The 17,311-nt window shown below is 43.3% G+C and overlaps 1 protein-coding gene across 1 annotated transcript in view; it reads right to left on the minus strand.

Moving 5' to 3' along the window:
• Positions 1 to 388: 388 nt before the first annotated feature.
• Positions 389 to 17,311, minus strand: part of LOC310788198 (uncharacterized protein) — a 29,969-nt gene continuing 13,046 nt past the window's right edge. Inside the window, exons 6-9 of the mRNA XM_083649733.1 lie at positions 12,112 to 12,243; positions 9,149 to 9,369; positions 2,866 to 7,691; positions 389 to 1,861 (exon numbers count right to left, since the gene is read on the minus strand). Coding sequence (XP_083505859.1) covers positions 1,791 to 1,861; positions 2,866 to 7,691; positions 9,149 to 9,369; positions 12,112 to 12,243 — 5,250 coding nt within the window. The 3' untranslated portion in view covers positions 389 to 1,790. The remainder of the gene's footprint in view (positions 1,862 to 2,865; positions 7,692 to 9,148; positions 9,370 to 12,111; positions 12,244 to 17,311) is intronic.

Genomic DNA, 17,311 nt, shown 5'->3' on the forward strand with positions numbered 1-17,311 from the left:
TTACAATTCCATATAAAGTTACATATTATTTATTTGAATACATCTATTATTTACCAACCAATTACCCACTCCTGTTTATTTCCATGTTCTGAGTCTTTTTTGCACCAGATCAAACACCAGATCTGACCTGGACTACAAACACCAGATCTGACCTGGACTACAAACACCAGATCTGACCTGGACTACAGAAAGAAGGAGCGTCTCGCTTATCAGGCTTATATCAGCTTTATTTGTGAGAATAGAAATATACAAAGCAGATCAAGGCTGGGTTCCAGCCAGACAATAAGATGAGAAATGGCTGAGAGACAAACCCCAACGGTGTATATAAAGATATAAACCATCAAACAGTGTTAGAAAATGTCAGGAGCCACTCTTGTTGAGAATTCACTGATTATGGGAGATTTATTTTTGCAAGGAAATAATGCACAAAATGATTCAAATGCCGTAAAAAAAACAAAAAACATTCATTGGACATATTCAGTAACAGAGTCAGGAACAGAGAGCGAATCTCAAACAAAGCTGCTGGTTTTTAGGGTAACACCACACAATATGAACTCATAGAATGAGGGAGCACAACACACAATGTCACAGTGTTATCACGGGAAAAACACACTCATGTGATGTATTCACAGTCAACAATGAATATATTAAAACAGGTAACAGTCAAGCAGTGCAGACAGCAAATCTCAAACCAGCTTTAGATGTGCTGGTAATTAAAGAGCGATACCACACAATTTGAGAATTTTACATAATATAATTATGTGATATTTGATTAGAGGAGACACCACTCAATTATCGGAAACACCACACAAAAAAATACAGTGTATGATTAGGACAAAACAAAAAATGCATAAAAGTTCGACAAAAAGTTCAAAGGTTCAAAAACAGAGTGCAAATCACAGTATGTCTCACACGATGAGTGGCATCATACAGCCACAGGGGGATGCTGCTCAATTGATAGAATTCACATCAAATAATCTGCAAGCTTTATTGGTCAGAATCAAGTGTACAAACCTTGGTGAAGACAGAGTTAAACTCAATGTACACCAGATGCGGTACGGCTCTGTGCGGATCTGGTCAAACTGTCGGAACAGCCTCTCGCCCATTTTAATAGATGGGCAATACATGCGGTACGGAAAAAATACACACCTTCTATTTTTGTCGGATCCCGCATGCGTCTGGCGGCTGCACGGAGCCGGTAACGCAGCTGGTGTACATAGACCATTTCATAGAGAAGATGTTTCAGACTATAAGTTATTGACTAAGGGTGCGTTCGTAAATAGCCACTCCGACCATTCGTCAATTGGGAGCGCTGTTGGGATACAGCGAACAGCCACGTTCTCATTTAAGCGTAGAGCGTCAGATTGGATTTACGAATGCACCCTAACACATAGCAGCTGATCGCATACGCTGCCTATAGAAACCTGGCTTGGTGGATGGAGGATGGTTACAATATTATTAACAGCCACAGTCAGAATGTAACTCAAGTAACTAAAAAAGATTGCTAAAGTTACACATTACATCATAATTTATTCACTTCCAAGACATTTTAGATTCCAAGACATTTTAGATTATATCATGAGTTGTATTTTAAGATTTTTGAGCATTGGATATTTGTTAGTAATCCCCCCCCCCCCCCCCCTCAGATATAATATACCGTAGTATCATGTTTGGAATTATACCATGTTTATTCTGCTTTTTGTTTTCTCTGGTTTGTCTTCAGATAACTGCTTAGTACTCAGAACATGACGTCCTGAAAGCACAACGTGGGTCGCCGACCAGTTCCCCCGTTAGTCATTGAGGTCATCAAGGCCATCATTGTCCTCGCCTGTGTCTTCCAGACCTGTGGTCAGCCAGTGTGCTGAGAGAGAGAGAGAGAGAGAGACAGACAGACAGACAGACAGACAGACAGACAGACAGAGAGAGAGAGAAAAGTTAGTTGGGAGGCAGAAAAGTGAGAATAGGCTACAGGATATAATTTCAAATTGCACGTCTCTTCACCTTATTATTAGAAATAGCTGTGACACTTCTTTTATACTTTTTAGCGTAAGAACATTTGGAAAAGAATGCACAAAGAAGGCAGGCCGAGAGCAGAGAGAGAAACATGGTGGAGAGAGCACCACATTCTCTACGCGGTCATTGCAGTAAATATCAGTGTCATGACGGGGCAATAAATCTCAGCTACCTGAAAAAAAAATCCACTTTTATTCATTATAGTTTATTTAAAGGATAATTAAGTGTTTTTTTTTACAACCTGGACCATATTTCCAGCTTTAAATGTGATTTTTAAGTCACCCTGAGAAGTTCGGTTTGATTAGGATCAGCAGAAACGATAATCTGTTTTGATTGCCAGCTAAAAATGAGGATTTCCTAATTTTCTCTATGATATAATAAGGATATGAGCCACTGCATGTCGGAAAATAAGCTATTTACAGGACATAAATACAATCATTTCACATCCCCCATATTCCTCGTTTTTTGCTGGCAATCAAAACTGATTATCGTTTCTGGTGATGCTAATCAAACCGAACTTCTCAAGGTGACTTAAAAATGATATTTAAAGCTGGAAATAAGGTCCAGGTTGTAAAAGAAACCTGAATTCTCCTTTAAGCAAGCAGGTCAATGAAAGCGTTACTACTCACTAGCTCGTTCTTTCCAGTTGAAAATATGCCATGCCTATGAAATACATCAGTCTTGTTTCAAATCTTGCAGATGACAATAGTTGAATTAACTTTTGTTCATTTAAGTGAAAGTCAAATTTTGATTCAGTTCTGTTTGTTCATCAATTCAGGGTGTAGACTTTAAAGTTTTTGTTCAAATGAGCGACTATTAATGTGAATGTAAGTTGAATGTGAAGTCTCTTACCTGCAGCCTGCTGCTGTTGGGACCTGAGAGCTTGTCTCTCCTGGTTTCTCTCCCTCCCCGCTGCTGAAATCGACAGGGCCGCCATCTTGCAGACACTGATTCTCTCCGTATTGGCTCCGGCACCGCTGCCCGTGGTCCTGATTGGCCCATCACTGCTAGTAATCACCCTCCCCCCCATGCTATTGGTCCTTCCTGAACCAGAGGAGCTGCTGACCCTCCCCACCGCTGAGGTGCTTATTCTGTCGGTGCCGCCGCCACTGCTGAGTTTACCTGCACTTCCAGCGCTAACTGTAGCGCTGCTCAGCCGCCCGCTGCTACCACTGGTGGTGCTGAGCCTCCCTCCGGGGATAGACGTGCCGCCTGGCCGTCCTCCACTCCCTGCGGTGCTCCTGCGTCCGCTAGCCGCGCTGTAAACCGAACTGCTTATTCTAGGGCTACTGGCTGAACCGCTGATCCTGCTGCCACTGCCAGAGCTACTTAACTTACCACCACTACCTAGACTACTACTACTACGTTTACCACCCGCGCTTGAGCTACTAAATCTACCACCTTGGCTAGTACTAAGTTTGCCACCACTGCCGGTGCTCCCTGGACCCCCACTTCCAAGACTGCTACTCCTTGGCGGACTACTCGCTCTGATGCCACTGCCAGCACTACTCAGGCGCTCATTACTTCCACCATAAACTCTCCACTCCGCGCTTCCTCCGCTGGTGAACCTCCCTCCTCCAGCAGGGCTTAGTGTTTGTTGCGTGGCCATTGATTGGTTTCCCGCGTCTCCACTTTCTGTGCTGGTTAAGCTGCTAGTCACGCCACTCACACGTCCAGGACTGCTACCATAAACCATCCACTCTACACTGCCTCCACCGATTCTTCCTTGTATCCCAGTGGCAGTTTCTGCGTGACCAGCTTTACCAGTGATCACACCTGCTGAGTTAGAAGTCACACTACCAGAGCTGGCTGAAATATTACTAGATGTTCCACCACCGCTTCCAAAGCTAGCGGCAATATTCGTAGCAGCCGTAGTACCACCTAAGCCTTTACCAGTGATCACACCTGCTGAGCAAGGAGCCACACTACCAGAGCCAGCTGAAATATTACCAGATGCTCCACCAACGTCAGCAACACCACCACCAAATTTCCCAAAGCTAGTGGCAATATTCATAGGAGCCGTACTACCAACTAAGCCTTTACCAGTGATCACACCTGCTGAGATAGGAGCCACACTACCAGAGCTTGCTGAAATATTACTAGATGCTCCACCACCCCATCCAGAGCTAGCGGCAATATTCATAGGAGCCGTACTACCAACTAAGCCTTTACCAGTGATCACACCTGCTGAGATAGGAGCCACACTACCAGAGCTAGCTGAAATATTACTAGATGTTCCACCACCGCTTCCAAAGCTAGCGGCAATATTCCTAGCAGCCGTGGTACCGCCTAAGCCTCTGCTGTCAACTACACCACTTATTTTACCTCCTGCATTACTAGCACCACCAGAAGTAATTCCTCCAGTAGCAGGGTTACTTTTGTTGTCATCTGTCGTGCTGGCAACCAAGCTGTTTCCTGTCATGCCTTCACTCTTGGTTGCAAGTCCCCACACCCCACTACCCATACTGTTAATGACAGCCTCCTCCCTTTCTCCCATGCACAGCTTCCTGTACCTGCCCTCTGGACTGCCAACTGGACTGAAGACCCCTTCACCGTCCACATTACTAGTGTCTTTGTACCTCCCTCCTGGACTCGTCGGACCTGGACTTGGGCTTCGACTTCTGTCTCCTACACTTCTTCTTCTATACAGACCTCCAAAACTGAGCACATCCTCTTTGCTCCCTGAGCTGCTCCTACGATAGCGTCCGCCTGGACTGACTAGGCCTACCTCCTCTTGAGATCCTACACTGCTGCTCCGGAGGAAGCCAGGGCCACGAGGACTGCTCCCTGGACTGGTTGGTCCCGAGCCAATGTTTGTACTGCTCAGACCAACTCCACTTCCTGCATGACCTCTGATTGATCCAAAACTGCTCATATCTCTGGCTGGACTGGTGACCTTGGCAGCTCTCTCTTCTGTCTGTTTGTCGTCTCTGCTAAATGAAAAAGACTCTTCTTTTATCGACAGTGTGTGCCTACCTGCTGGCTGTTCTCTCAACTCTGTTTTGTCTCCTCCCTTTACTACTGTCTTTCCTTGTTCCTCCTTTTCTCCCCGCTCAAGCCTTTGTCCCTCTATCTGGGTCACCCCGCTGAAGATGTTCCCCTCACTCTGTTCAGATTTATGGACATTAGATGTGGATACGCTTAGTCCAGTACTGCCACTATGGGACACTGCGCTTAGTCCAGTACTGGCACTATGGGACACTGCGCTTAGTCCAGTACTGCCACTATGGGACACTGCACTTAGTCCAGTACTGGCACTATGGGACACTGCGCTTAGTCCAGTACTGGCACTATTGGACACTGCGCTTAGTCCAGTACTGCCACTATGGGACACTGCGCTTAGTCCAGTACTGGCACTATGGGACACTGCGCTTAGTCCAGTACTGCCACTATGGGACACTGCGCTTAGTCCAGTACTGCCACTATGGGACACTGCACTTTGATGTTCGACACCCTTGTCACTGGATTTAAGAGAATTATAGATTGATGTGTGGATATGGCTGACTGCTTCTGTTCTCTTTTCAGTCTTTCCGGTATTGGCTGTATGAGCTAAGCTGGTGATTTTGTCCCGTTCAACAGTAACCGTTTCTGCCTTTCCTTGTACCCTCTCTTCCCTTGCTACTCCCCCCTCTCTCACTCCTTTCTTCTCTTCCTTCTCCTCGTCCCTAAAATTGACTCTTCTTGTCACTACACTGTCTGCAAAAAGAGTCTTGTGACTTGTCACCTTACCGATGATTCCACCCTCACTCTGTTCAGATTTATGGACAATAGATGTGGATACACTTAGACCAGTACTGGGACTATGGGGCACTGCTGTCATTTGGCTTCCAGCTTTGGGGATATGGGACACTGCATTTAAATCTGTCAATATTCTCTGTTCAATATTGGAGATATGGCTGACTGCTTCCCTCTTTACACTCTTGTCAGTATTCTTCCCGGCATGAGATGTGCTGGTTATTTTGTTCAGGTCAACAGCAGCAGCTTTCCCGCCAACTATGCTAACCTGACTTTCAACATGGATATCAGCATCTCTTTGTTTCCCTGTTTCTGTCATTTTAGTTACATTAGCCTCACTCTTCTCAAACGTCTTTCCTGTTATATCTGCGGACACTGTGGTAACTGTCTCGGTGACTCTTGGAGTGTCCCATAACGATACCACCTGTTTACGCGTTTGAGTTGTGCTGAACTTCTCTACCTCTGCAGCAGTTTTTCTGCCAGGACTTATGCTGCTCATCTCTCTTACAACATGTATCTCTGCTTTATTAGCCTTCGCATCATTCTCCTTGGAGATCTGTGTGCCGACAACTGTTTTGCTGATCTCTGTTACAGTATTCATCACTGTTTTAGTAGCCTGCATACCAGTTTCCTTGGTAGTTTGTGTGTTAATAACAGTGCTGGTCCTCCCTGTTACATTGATCTCTGGTTTAGTTGCAACATGGATATCAGCATCTCTTTGTTTCCCTGTTTCTGTCATTTTAGTTACATTAGCCTCACTCTTCTCAAACGTCTTTCCTGTTATATCTGCGGACACTGTGGTAACTGTCTCGGTGACTCTTGGAGTGTCCCATAAAGATACCACCTGTTTACGCGTTTGAGTTGCGCTGATCTTCTCTACCTCTGCAGCAGTTTTTCTGCCAAGACTTATGCTGCTCATCTCTCTTACAACATGTATCTCTGCTTTATTAGCCTTCGCATCATTCTCCTTGGAGATCTGTGTGCCGACAACTGTTTTGCTGATCTCTGTTACAGTATTCATCACTGTTTTAGTAGCCTGCATATCAGTTTCCTTGGTAGTTTGTGTGTTACTAAAAGTGCTGGTCCTCCCCGTTACATTGATCTGTGGTTGAGCTGCCTGGAGAGCAGCGTACCTGCTAGTTGGTGTGTCAACAGCTATCCTGCTTATTTCTATTACAGTATTTCTCTCTGGTTTAGAAGCCTTGGTAACAACTTCCTGATCCACATGCTGGCTAATCTGAGTGCCAACAATCACAGTGTTGTTCAAATTAGTTGATTTAGTGTGGACTTTATCTTCCAAAGGGCTGCTCCGCTTGTCAACCATAGCAGTGACTGTCTTGGATTCCCTCTCCGTGCTGTTGAGAAGAGTTCCTATGCTTGTTCTAGTGGGGTATCCTCCAACCTCACCCTGAGTTCCTATGCTTGTTCTAGTGGCGTATCCTCCAACCTCACCCTGAGTTCCTATGCTTGTTCTAGTGGCGTATCCTCCAACCTCACCCTGAGTTCCTATGCTTGTTCTAGTGGCGTATCCTCCAACCTCACCCTGAGTTCCTATGCTTGTTCTAGTGGCGTATCCCCCAACCTCACCCTGAGTTCCTATGCTTGTTCTAGCGCGGTCTCCAACCTCAACCTGCCTCTGGTTTGCACTGGATGTGAGAGAAGATCCAGTCAGACTTCTAGCATTCATGGATGTCAGTGATGCACTCTCTGTTTGTTTGGTATGAACTTCTCTAGTTTTCAGCGTTTGTGACAGCGGCTTAACTACAGCTGCATGGCCTACAGGGCTGGTGTAGTCTTGAGTGAGTGTTTGAACTGCCCTAACTGCCTCAAGACTTCCTCTCTCAACATGGACGGTTTTATCTAGCATGGCTTTGCTTTGGAAGGCAGCAGCATCCACGGTTGTATTGCAGAAAGACGTGACACTGGAGCTGGAGCTTGACCCCCTGTCGGAGATGAGACACATAATGTTGATAATAGGAATGTCAGGAAAGAGCTACGGTTACTGATCAAAGTACAAAGGTGCAGAAAAATCAGGATTTACACTTGTATAGAGACACTGCAAAACGCGTCATCATTCAGAAGCCACGCCCAAGACGGGGGAAAATACAAGGAACCACTGCCTGACGACTGCAGCTAGCAAAACCAACCGCGGCTAACCGGGGCAAACGAAGGAACTCTCGTCAGATAGAAATAGTTTTGCGGGGTTTTACAGGGATTTGGACAGTTTTCTTTTTAGATAATGTCAAAAGATAATTTCAGTACACTTCCTCCAATGGAGAGGGAAGAGTACATCGAGAAAATGAACTCAGTTGGCCTGGAGCAGTGTCCCTTTTCATTGCCCAAACAACGCTGGATAAACGATCTCACACAGTGGCCTGAAGTGAAATACTATGACATGAGCTTTTAGGCATATTTACATTAATGAAAATAACGCTGGTGTAACATCAGACAGATGGCATCAGGCGCGCTGGCGTTCTCATATGTCACGTAGTTGCACACAAAGATCATATATATCGAAGATGAACACTCCAACTTACTTCCTTGACAGCTAAATCCACATTTTCTTCTCGCAAATGCTCAATGGCTTACTTGTTTTGCTCAGGAGTACAAAAAAACTTTAATTGCCGATTTTTTACATTTGTTGTCTGCGCAGCCCCACCACACAACAGCTTTTAGCTATGTTTAATTCAAGGGAAATGACGCTGGTGTAGGGGAGTGAATGGAGCAATTTCCCCCGTGATAGGTGTGGCCTATTTCATGCAGTGTCTCTCATAGAGTGATGCATTACTGGACATAGGACTGAATCAAAGCCCTTTAAAACACCTGTAGTGATGCATCTGAAAAATATACAATCAATGTTTTTAACCCCAGACACCCCCCACCCATTTTACCCCTATTGTGCTTGGCCAATTTCCCCTGTTGTCCCGGTCGTTGCTCCACCCACTCTCCCGATCTAGGGAGAGTTGTAGACTAGCACATGCTTCCTCTGATACGTGCGGTCGCCAGCCACTTCTTGACAACTTGACAATGAGAAGTTTCACCGGGAGGACATAGCGCAAGGGAGGGTCACGCTATTCCCATCAGTCCCCCCACTTTTGTTGGTAAAAACACCCCAAAATATGGTGGGGACTAGAGGCAAATCTCGCCGGGGAGGCAACTTTTGGCATAGCTGTTGCAGGGTTAGATTACGATTGCCATCCTGGATATGGCCGTTCCAACAAATTAAATATGAATGCTTCAACGGTGTTCTTTTGCTTGTTCCAATCAAATTGCAATGAGTGAACAGGTGTTTAGTGTCTTGCTCAAGGACACTTTGTCAGTGGTTGTTACTTGGGGATTGAACCTGTGATGTTTTGGATTTGTTTAGCTACCCTGCTACAGTATAAGCTCTTCCTCTTACCTATTGCTCTCTCCATCCAGCAGCCGCTTGTAGTTTTGTATCTCTGTCTCCAGCCTGGTCTTGATGTCCAGCAGGGTCTGGTAGTCTGTAGCCTGTCGAGCCGTAGCCTGCAGCAACGACTCCAGTTCACTCCCCAGACTGTCAGCTCTCTCCTGCAGACCGGCCAGGTCCAGACTGAAGCCCTCTCTCACCTCCAACTCATTGTTTTCCAACAACATATTCTAGACAATCAGACAGACAGACAGACAGACAGACAGACAGACAGACAGACAGACAGGCAGGCAGGCAGGCAGACAGACAGACAGACAGACAGACAGGCCGGCAGACAGGCAGGCAGGCAGACAGACAGACAGACAGACAGACAGGCAGGCAGGCAGACAGACAGACAGACAGGCAGGCAGACAGACAGACAGACAGACAGACAGACAGACAGACAGACAGACAGACAGACAGACGTGTGTCACCAAGAGGAAGCATGTATTCAAAATTCACATATTTCAAGATGACACTGAGTACGATTCATACCCACTAAGTCATATTTGTCTGGTTAGATTACAGTAGCTAGTTGGCTGCTCTGTTCAAATCTGATGTGGAGCCCTCAGTTGCATTAGTGGCCGTTCTAATAGCAGTTACTTTGACAAAAGACTTGAATCCTCAGTTCTTAATTCGACAGTAGATCAACACCATGCGTTGAAGACTCCCCAGACAGCACCAGTGGATAGAGAGACTACATACATTTAAAAAAGAACTACATAGAAAAAATATTTTCTTCAAATATGCATTTGGTCCGAGTGAAATGTTATGTGGTCTCTCCTGTTTCTAAATATATCTGAACCGTTTGGTTTGAACAAGTACAACTATTTTTATAAGCATTTTACGAAATGTCTATGGGAAAATAGATGGCGGATGAAAATCTCTGGTACAGCGCTGAAGCAGGAAGTAGGCGGTTACTTTGCCCCTCTATTCACCATACAAAGACCTTTGGACGATTGATTCTCAACTGGTAATATTTAGCATTTCACCTTCCCTGAAAACCACTCGCTCTATAGTAGTAAAGGCAAAGCACAACAAAAAGTCTTCTGTGCAAGTGAACTGGTTTAGTAGAAAATGATCATATTCCCCCGAGTCTGAGGTCACAGTGTCAGTGTATTATCAAGGGCCTGACGGATTTGTGGAGCTCATAAATCTTTCACCACGGCAAGTCTATGTCAAGGTATTATTAACTTGTAAAGAGCCACACCTTTGCTTTCATTAAGAAATTCCTCCGATGCTTCCCGTGCCATTTAACACAACGAGTAACAGTTACATGTTGTTTTGATCTGAAGCTGTATGGAGGAGGTTGTTCTGAGCCTGGGCGCTCCAGTGGGAACATGGAACCTGCTGCTGAGACAGACTGAACCGACACTGTTCTCACTTCATCGTCATGTTTACCTGCACAGTGTGACACTAGTATACACTGAAGTACAACATGCAGCAAGCAGCTCACTCAAATGTGTCCCAAAGATTGTAATATTGACAGATATTATCATTATAGGCAATCCCACATAGCTGTTTAATCGACACCACGAGGCCATGGGGGTCAACAAAACACTGTGAGCCGAGTTTGAACCTACACGGGAAACCATTTGGATTTCAAATCCAGCACATTAACCGTCCGGCCATCATAACTCTTCCATCTATTATGTCAATTAATTGATCATTCGTACTACTTTAGGAGGGTCTTTTTGGTCTTTTTGAAGCAGCCTAAACAGAATCAAAGAGAGAAACAATGAGATGCAGGTCCATCATAATGCAGGTGTGCAGGAGGTTTAGAGTGATCAACCATCACCACATTATAGGACGGCACGGTGGCTCAGTGGTTAGCATTGTTGCCTCGCAGCAAGAAGGTCCCGAGTTCGAACCCCAGTCCATCCCAGGTCCTTTCTGTGTGGAGTTTGTATGTTCTCCCCGTGTCCGTGTTCCAGTTTCCTCCCAGCATCAAAGACATGTAGGGTTAATCCTCCTGCCAGTGCCCCTGACCAAGGAACTGGCAAAAGAACTGGAGTTGTTTCCCGGGCGCTGCACTGCGGCTAATTAGAGGCTCGTTAGCCTGCCCTATAAGAGAACAGAAGCTTGGACATTGTCGGATTCATTCACAGAAAGTCTAGCACTGTGAGCAGGGTTCGAACCTGCACTGGGAAACGCCATTGGATTTCAAGTCCAACACCTTAACCACTCGGTCATCACAGGACGGCTATGAAGCTCCACTTGAATTGTTGTTCCTGAAGGTTGTCAGAAGTTGTACATGTAACTGCAACTGCCGTTTCTCTTTCTGCATGATATTGGCAGAGAATCCTATACTGCAATTCGTGTTTGAGTCTTGAATATTATGATTGTAATTATGAGCTGCAATACATGTTGTCTTCCACGTAATTGTGCTTCTCAGAAATTACAAAAGTTTTCCAAATGAAAATTAACTCTTGATTGATTCTGATTAAATAATTTAACTGACTTCTAAATTGATTTGTACAATAGGACTGTGCATCAGCATCATAATGGATTTCCCCACTCTTTAAAAAAATGCTAATTTGGAACTGTGGTAATTTCCTTCAAGTTAGTATATATTTTTAAATTACAGTAGTGGGAAGGGGAAGGTTTTCTTTTTTTTCTTTTTTTTAAGAATGTGCATTTCATTTCATGGAGTGTTTCATGTGAATTCATGTGAAATTATTTAGATGTAGAAATCAAACAGTATGCATCATACAGAAGAAGTACAAAAAAACTATTTTTGAGATGCAAATAATATACAAATTATACGGATATATGTTGACAGAGAAATGTGGGTGCCTGGGACAGAATAAGATTTGACTCCTTCCAATGCCTTTGTGATGTTGTTTTTTTTCAGTTTACAGTTTTGTTGTTATTTATGGATTTTCTCTTTACTGTTTTTCATGAACTGTGTTACTGTGGGTTGTTGGTCTCACCAGAGCCCGACTCTGTTCCAGCTCCGCATGCAGGCTCAGTGCGGTTCTCCTCAGCTCCTTCAGCTCCACTCCAACGACCGCCACTCCAACGACCTCTGACCGCGACGCCTCCGCAGTACTCAGCGTGGACACCTGGAGGTCCGAGCACAGCATCGGCTTAGTTTCGATTTGTATGTATTAAAAAAATCCATGCACCATACCCGTTCCCAATATTTGCATTCAGATGTATTATCTAAGAAAAAAATATTTTCCAACGACTTTTACTCTCGCCTGAGGACAAAACATATCGGCCTAAAACGCGTGCAACTTCCTTAAACCAAGGTGCATGATGGGAAAGGTGGAAAAATCTTCAGCTTAAAAAAATAGCTTCAGCTTGAGGCACATGGCTGCTCTAAAAAAAGAATATTGCTGCAATAAAAGCCAACACGTTTCAGCAGCATGCCTTCAACATAACAAAGGAAGGGGGGAAGCTCCATTGTACGACTGTTTCTTTTATGTATCTGAAGGCATGTAGCCAAAACACATTGGTTTTTATTGCTTCAATTAAAAAAAGTTAAAAGTTTTGAACAGCATCCATCTGCCTCCAAGAGATGAATATTTTTGCTTGAATCCTGAGGACGCAGACTCATTAAAACACACTTGGTGACGTAGGGAGACGTCAGTAATTGAGCAAGTGGGCAGGAACTTGCTCAACTAACGTTTTGCTTTACATGACAAATTTGGACATTCAATTAACTACATCTAGATTGTTACAATGGAAGAGAACGTCCAGATGATAGATGGTAATTTGCTTAAAGTAATAATCAAACACTGTCTATAAATGTCTGTTTTGCCTCCATATATGATCTAACAACCTATATCTAGTAACTAGATATAGATATATCTAGTTACTAGATATATCTATATCTAGTTAATAGATATAGATATATGCAGTTCCTTAAAGCTTTTCCATATTCTGGGTAGCTAGCATCTGCAGCGATATCCATGGCTGAGCACAGACAGAGAAGAGACGAGAAACTCAAACTGCATCAAGGAAATTCCAGCTCCGCCCAGACTGTTTGATTGACAGGAGACAGGTGAGGTTTAGTCCCACCCACACCAGATTGTGCGATGAACTGAGATGATCATCTGTACTGTTTACTTAGGTATGAATGAATGTTTTGTTTGAGTTGTCGTGACAACATGTCCTTATATGGAAGCAGGGTTTTGTTATCATGACACATCGACCTGGAATAACCTCCCAGGTGATATTAGACAAGCACCGACTATGACCAATTTTCATTCAAAACTTGAAGCTTTGCTATTTTACCCTGACATGACTACTCTGCCTTATTCTATTGTAGCCTAATTTTGTTTTCTATTCTCTTCGCTCTTCTTTTTTAAATAAAAGTATTCATCAATTGGTGGTAACCTATGTATTGAGAATTGAAGAATTGCTTGAATTGAATGCTCCTTCTAAGAATCCTTCATGATCTCATCGAAATGTTTTTCCTTTTTGAAAGGAAGAATTGATGGAGTTTACTCTGAAGTTATCTGTAATAAGACGTGAAGGATTTCTTGAAGTTTGTAATTGTAATTTTATAGCAGATCTCTGTATTGTTCTGTGGGAACATTTGACAGGTCCTATCCGCTGTGTGTGTGTGTGTGTGTGTGTGTGTGTGTGTGTGTGTGTGTGTGTCTGTGTGTCTGTGTGTGCCAAATTTATAATATAAAATAAAACATAATTTTTAGTTGTGATTATCTTTGGAGTGGTAAGTCACTCTTAATCGTATACAGAGTGATGGTGTAAGGCACTCTTAATCGTATACAGAGTGACGGTGTAAGGCACTCTTAATCGTATACAGAGTGACGGTGTAGAGCACTCTTAATCAAGGCACTCTTAATCGTATACAGATCGACGGTGTAAGGCACTCTTAATCGTATACAGAGTGACGGTGTAAGGCACTCTTAATCGTATACAGAGTGACGGTGTAAGGCACTCTTAATCGTATACAGAGTGACGGTGTAAGGCACTCTTAATCGTATACAGAGTGACGGTGTAAGGCACTCTTAATCGTATACAGAGTGACGGTGTAAGGCAGTCTTAATCGTATACAGAGTGACGGTGTAGAGCACTCTTAATCGTATACAGAGTGACGGTGTAGAGCACTCTTAATCGTATACAGAGTGACGGTGTAGAGCACTCTTAATCATATACAGATCGACGGTGTAAGGCACTCTTAATCGTATACAGATCGACGGTTTAAGGCACTCTTAATCGTTTACAGATTGACGGTGTAAGGCACTCTTAATCATACTGTATACAGATTGACGGTGTAGAGCACTCTTAATCATTTACAGATTGACGGTGTAAGGCACTCTTAATCGTATACAGATTGACGTGTAAGGCACTCTTAATCATATACAGATTGACGTGTAAGGCACTCTTAATCATATACAGATTGACGTGTAAGGCACTCTTAATCGACGGTGTAAGGCACTCTTAATCGTATACAGATTGACGGTGTAAGGCACTCTTAATCATATACAGATTGACGGTGTAAGGCACTCTTAATCGTATACGGATCGACGGAGTAAGGCACTCTTAATCGTATACAGATTGACGGAGTAAGGCACTCTTAATCGTATACAGATTGACGTGTAAGACACTCTTAATCGTATACAGATTGACGGTGTAAGGCACTCTTAATCATATACAGATTGACGGAGTAAGGCACTCTTAATCGTATACAGATCGACGGAGTAAGGCACTCTTAATCGTATACAGATCGACGGAGTAAGGCACTCTTAATCGTATACAGATTGACATGTAAGGCACTCTTAATCGTATACAGATCGACGGTGTAAGGCACTCTTAATCGTATACAGATTGACGTGTAAGGCACTCTTAATCATATACAGATTGACGGTGTAAGGCACTCTTAATCATATACAGATTGACGGTGTAAGGCACTCTTAATCATTTACAGATTGACGGTGTAAGGCACTCTTAATCATATACAGATTGACGGAGTAAGGCACTCTTAATCGTATACAGATTGACGGAGTAAGGCACTCTTAATCATATACAGATTGACGGAGTAAGGCACTCTTAATCGTATACAGATTGACGGAGTAAGGCACTCTTAATCGTATACAGATTGACGGTGTAAGGCACTCTTAATCATATACAGATTGACGGAGTAAGGCACTCTTAATCGTATACAGATCGACGGTGTAAGGCACTCTTAATCGTATACAGATTGACGGTGTAAGGCACTCTTAATCGTATATGGATCGACGGAGTAAGGCACTCTTAATCGTATACAGATTGACAGTGTCACCAGTGTGATGGTGGCTACTCAATACGAAGATGTAACGCAGCTTGATTATTATTTAATTTAGGAGGGTAAAACATTTAAATTCTATTATCACTTGATTTGGATTTGATTTTTTTTATGTAATGAATTTTGCTTGTTCTTTGACATGAATTTTATCTTTTTAAATTTGTATTTTTCTTCTCAATGCTCTTTTCTTTGATATACCTGTATGTTATGTAAAGCATGTTGAATTGGACTCTGTGTATTAAAGCACTATACAAATAAACGTGCCTTGCCTTGCCTCATCCTCCATCCCTGAAATTTGGATCAAATGGCATTTTAAATCTGTCTGACGAGTCACAGCCTGTCTGACCTTTAACAGAGACTGTCCTCAGTTCAACTTCCTGATGAGTCAGAACCAGCACACACACACACACACTCACACACACTGACACACTGACAAACACGCTGACACACACACACACACACACACACACACACACACACACACACTGACACACTGACAAACACGCTGACACACACACACACACACACACACACACACACACACACACTGACACTGACACACTGACAAACACGCTGACACACACACACACACACACACACACACACACACTGACACTGACACACTGACAAACACGCTGACACACACACACACACACACACACACACACACACTGACACACACACACTGACACACACACACACACACACACACACACACACTGACACACACACACACACACACAATCAATGTAATGAAGTAATAATACTTTGTTACAGTACATTACTTAAGTATTTTTGGGGGAGTATGTGTACTTTACTTGAGTATTTATATTTCTGTATATATATATATATATATATATATATATATATATATATATATATATATATATATATATACATATTTTTTTTTCCTTATATTACTGCACTCAATCTCCTAAATGAAATTATGTATGCTTTCACCATTAGGCATTACATTACATTTCCCCTAAGCATCTTAGTTACAAAGGAACATCAGAAGACATTTGGTAGCCTGCAAGCAAGCAGGTTTGGTGAATCAGTGCTTGGCGGTAATCCTGGCAGGCCTCTGAAACAAAAGTGCAATTTTCTCAGCTTTTGGACGCTTAAAAAAGAAAAGGAAAGAAGAAGCAAGAATAAAATGGTAAAAATGTGTACTGTATAAAAAAAGCTCTGTTCTTCCTTTTGATATTCAGTGGGGGTCTTGAAAGATTAGTGAATATGATCAATAATGCTGGCAGCAGTTGACAATTTAAAAATAACTGGCGGGGAAAGAGTTAGCGTAATTATATAGCCATTTTTCACATGCCTGTCTCAAAGGACTTTACAGAGAATGAGCCTAAATCTAACTGATCAACAATCAACCATAGAACATTATGATAAATGACGAACACCAAAAGCACAATAACACATAACAGATTTATGGTATACTAGCAATGTACCCGGCATTGCCCGGGTTAAGTAGGCACAAAGCAATACAACTGCGCCTTTTCTTGGCCAGAAATGGTGATGGTCTCGAGGTGCTTTCCAGGACTTTACAACAGCCCGTGACCTTCCCCGGATCAGAACCAGGACTTTACAACAGCCCGTGACCTTCCCCGGATCAGAACCAGGACTTTACAACAGCCCGTGACCTTCCCCGGATCAGAACCAGGACTTTACAACAGCCCGTGACCTTCCCCGGATCAGAACCTCCTTCCCCGGATCAGAACCTCCTTCCCCGGATCAGAACCCACCACCATGCAAATGTTCAGCCCAATCCAACCTGCACGTGGGTGTGCATTAAAGATACACACACACACACACACACACACACACACACACACACAGACAAACTCAACTTTATTATATCGAGAAGA

Source organism: Poromitra crassiceps (assembly GCF_964638095.1).
Source record: "Poromitra crassiceps genome assembly, chromosome: 13".
In the NCBI taxonomy this organism is placed as follows: Eukaryota; Metazoa; Chordata; class Actinopteri; order Beryciformes; family Melamphaidae; genus Poromitra; species Poromitra crassiceps.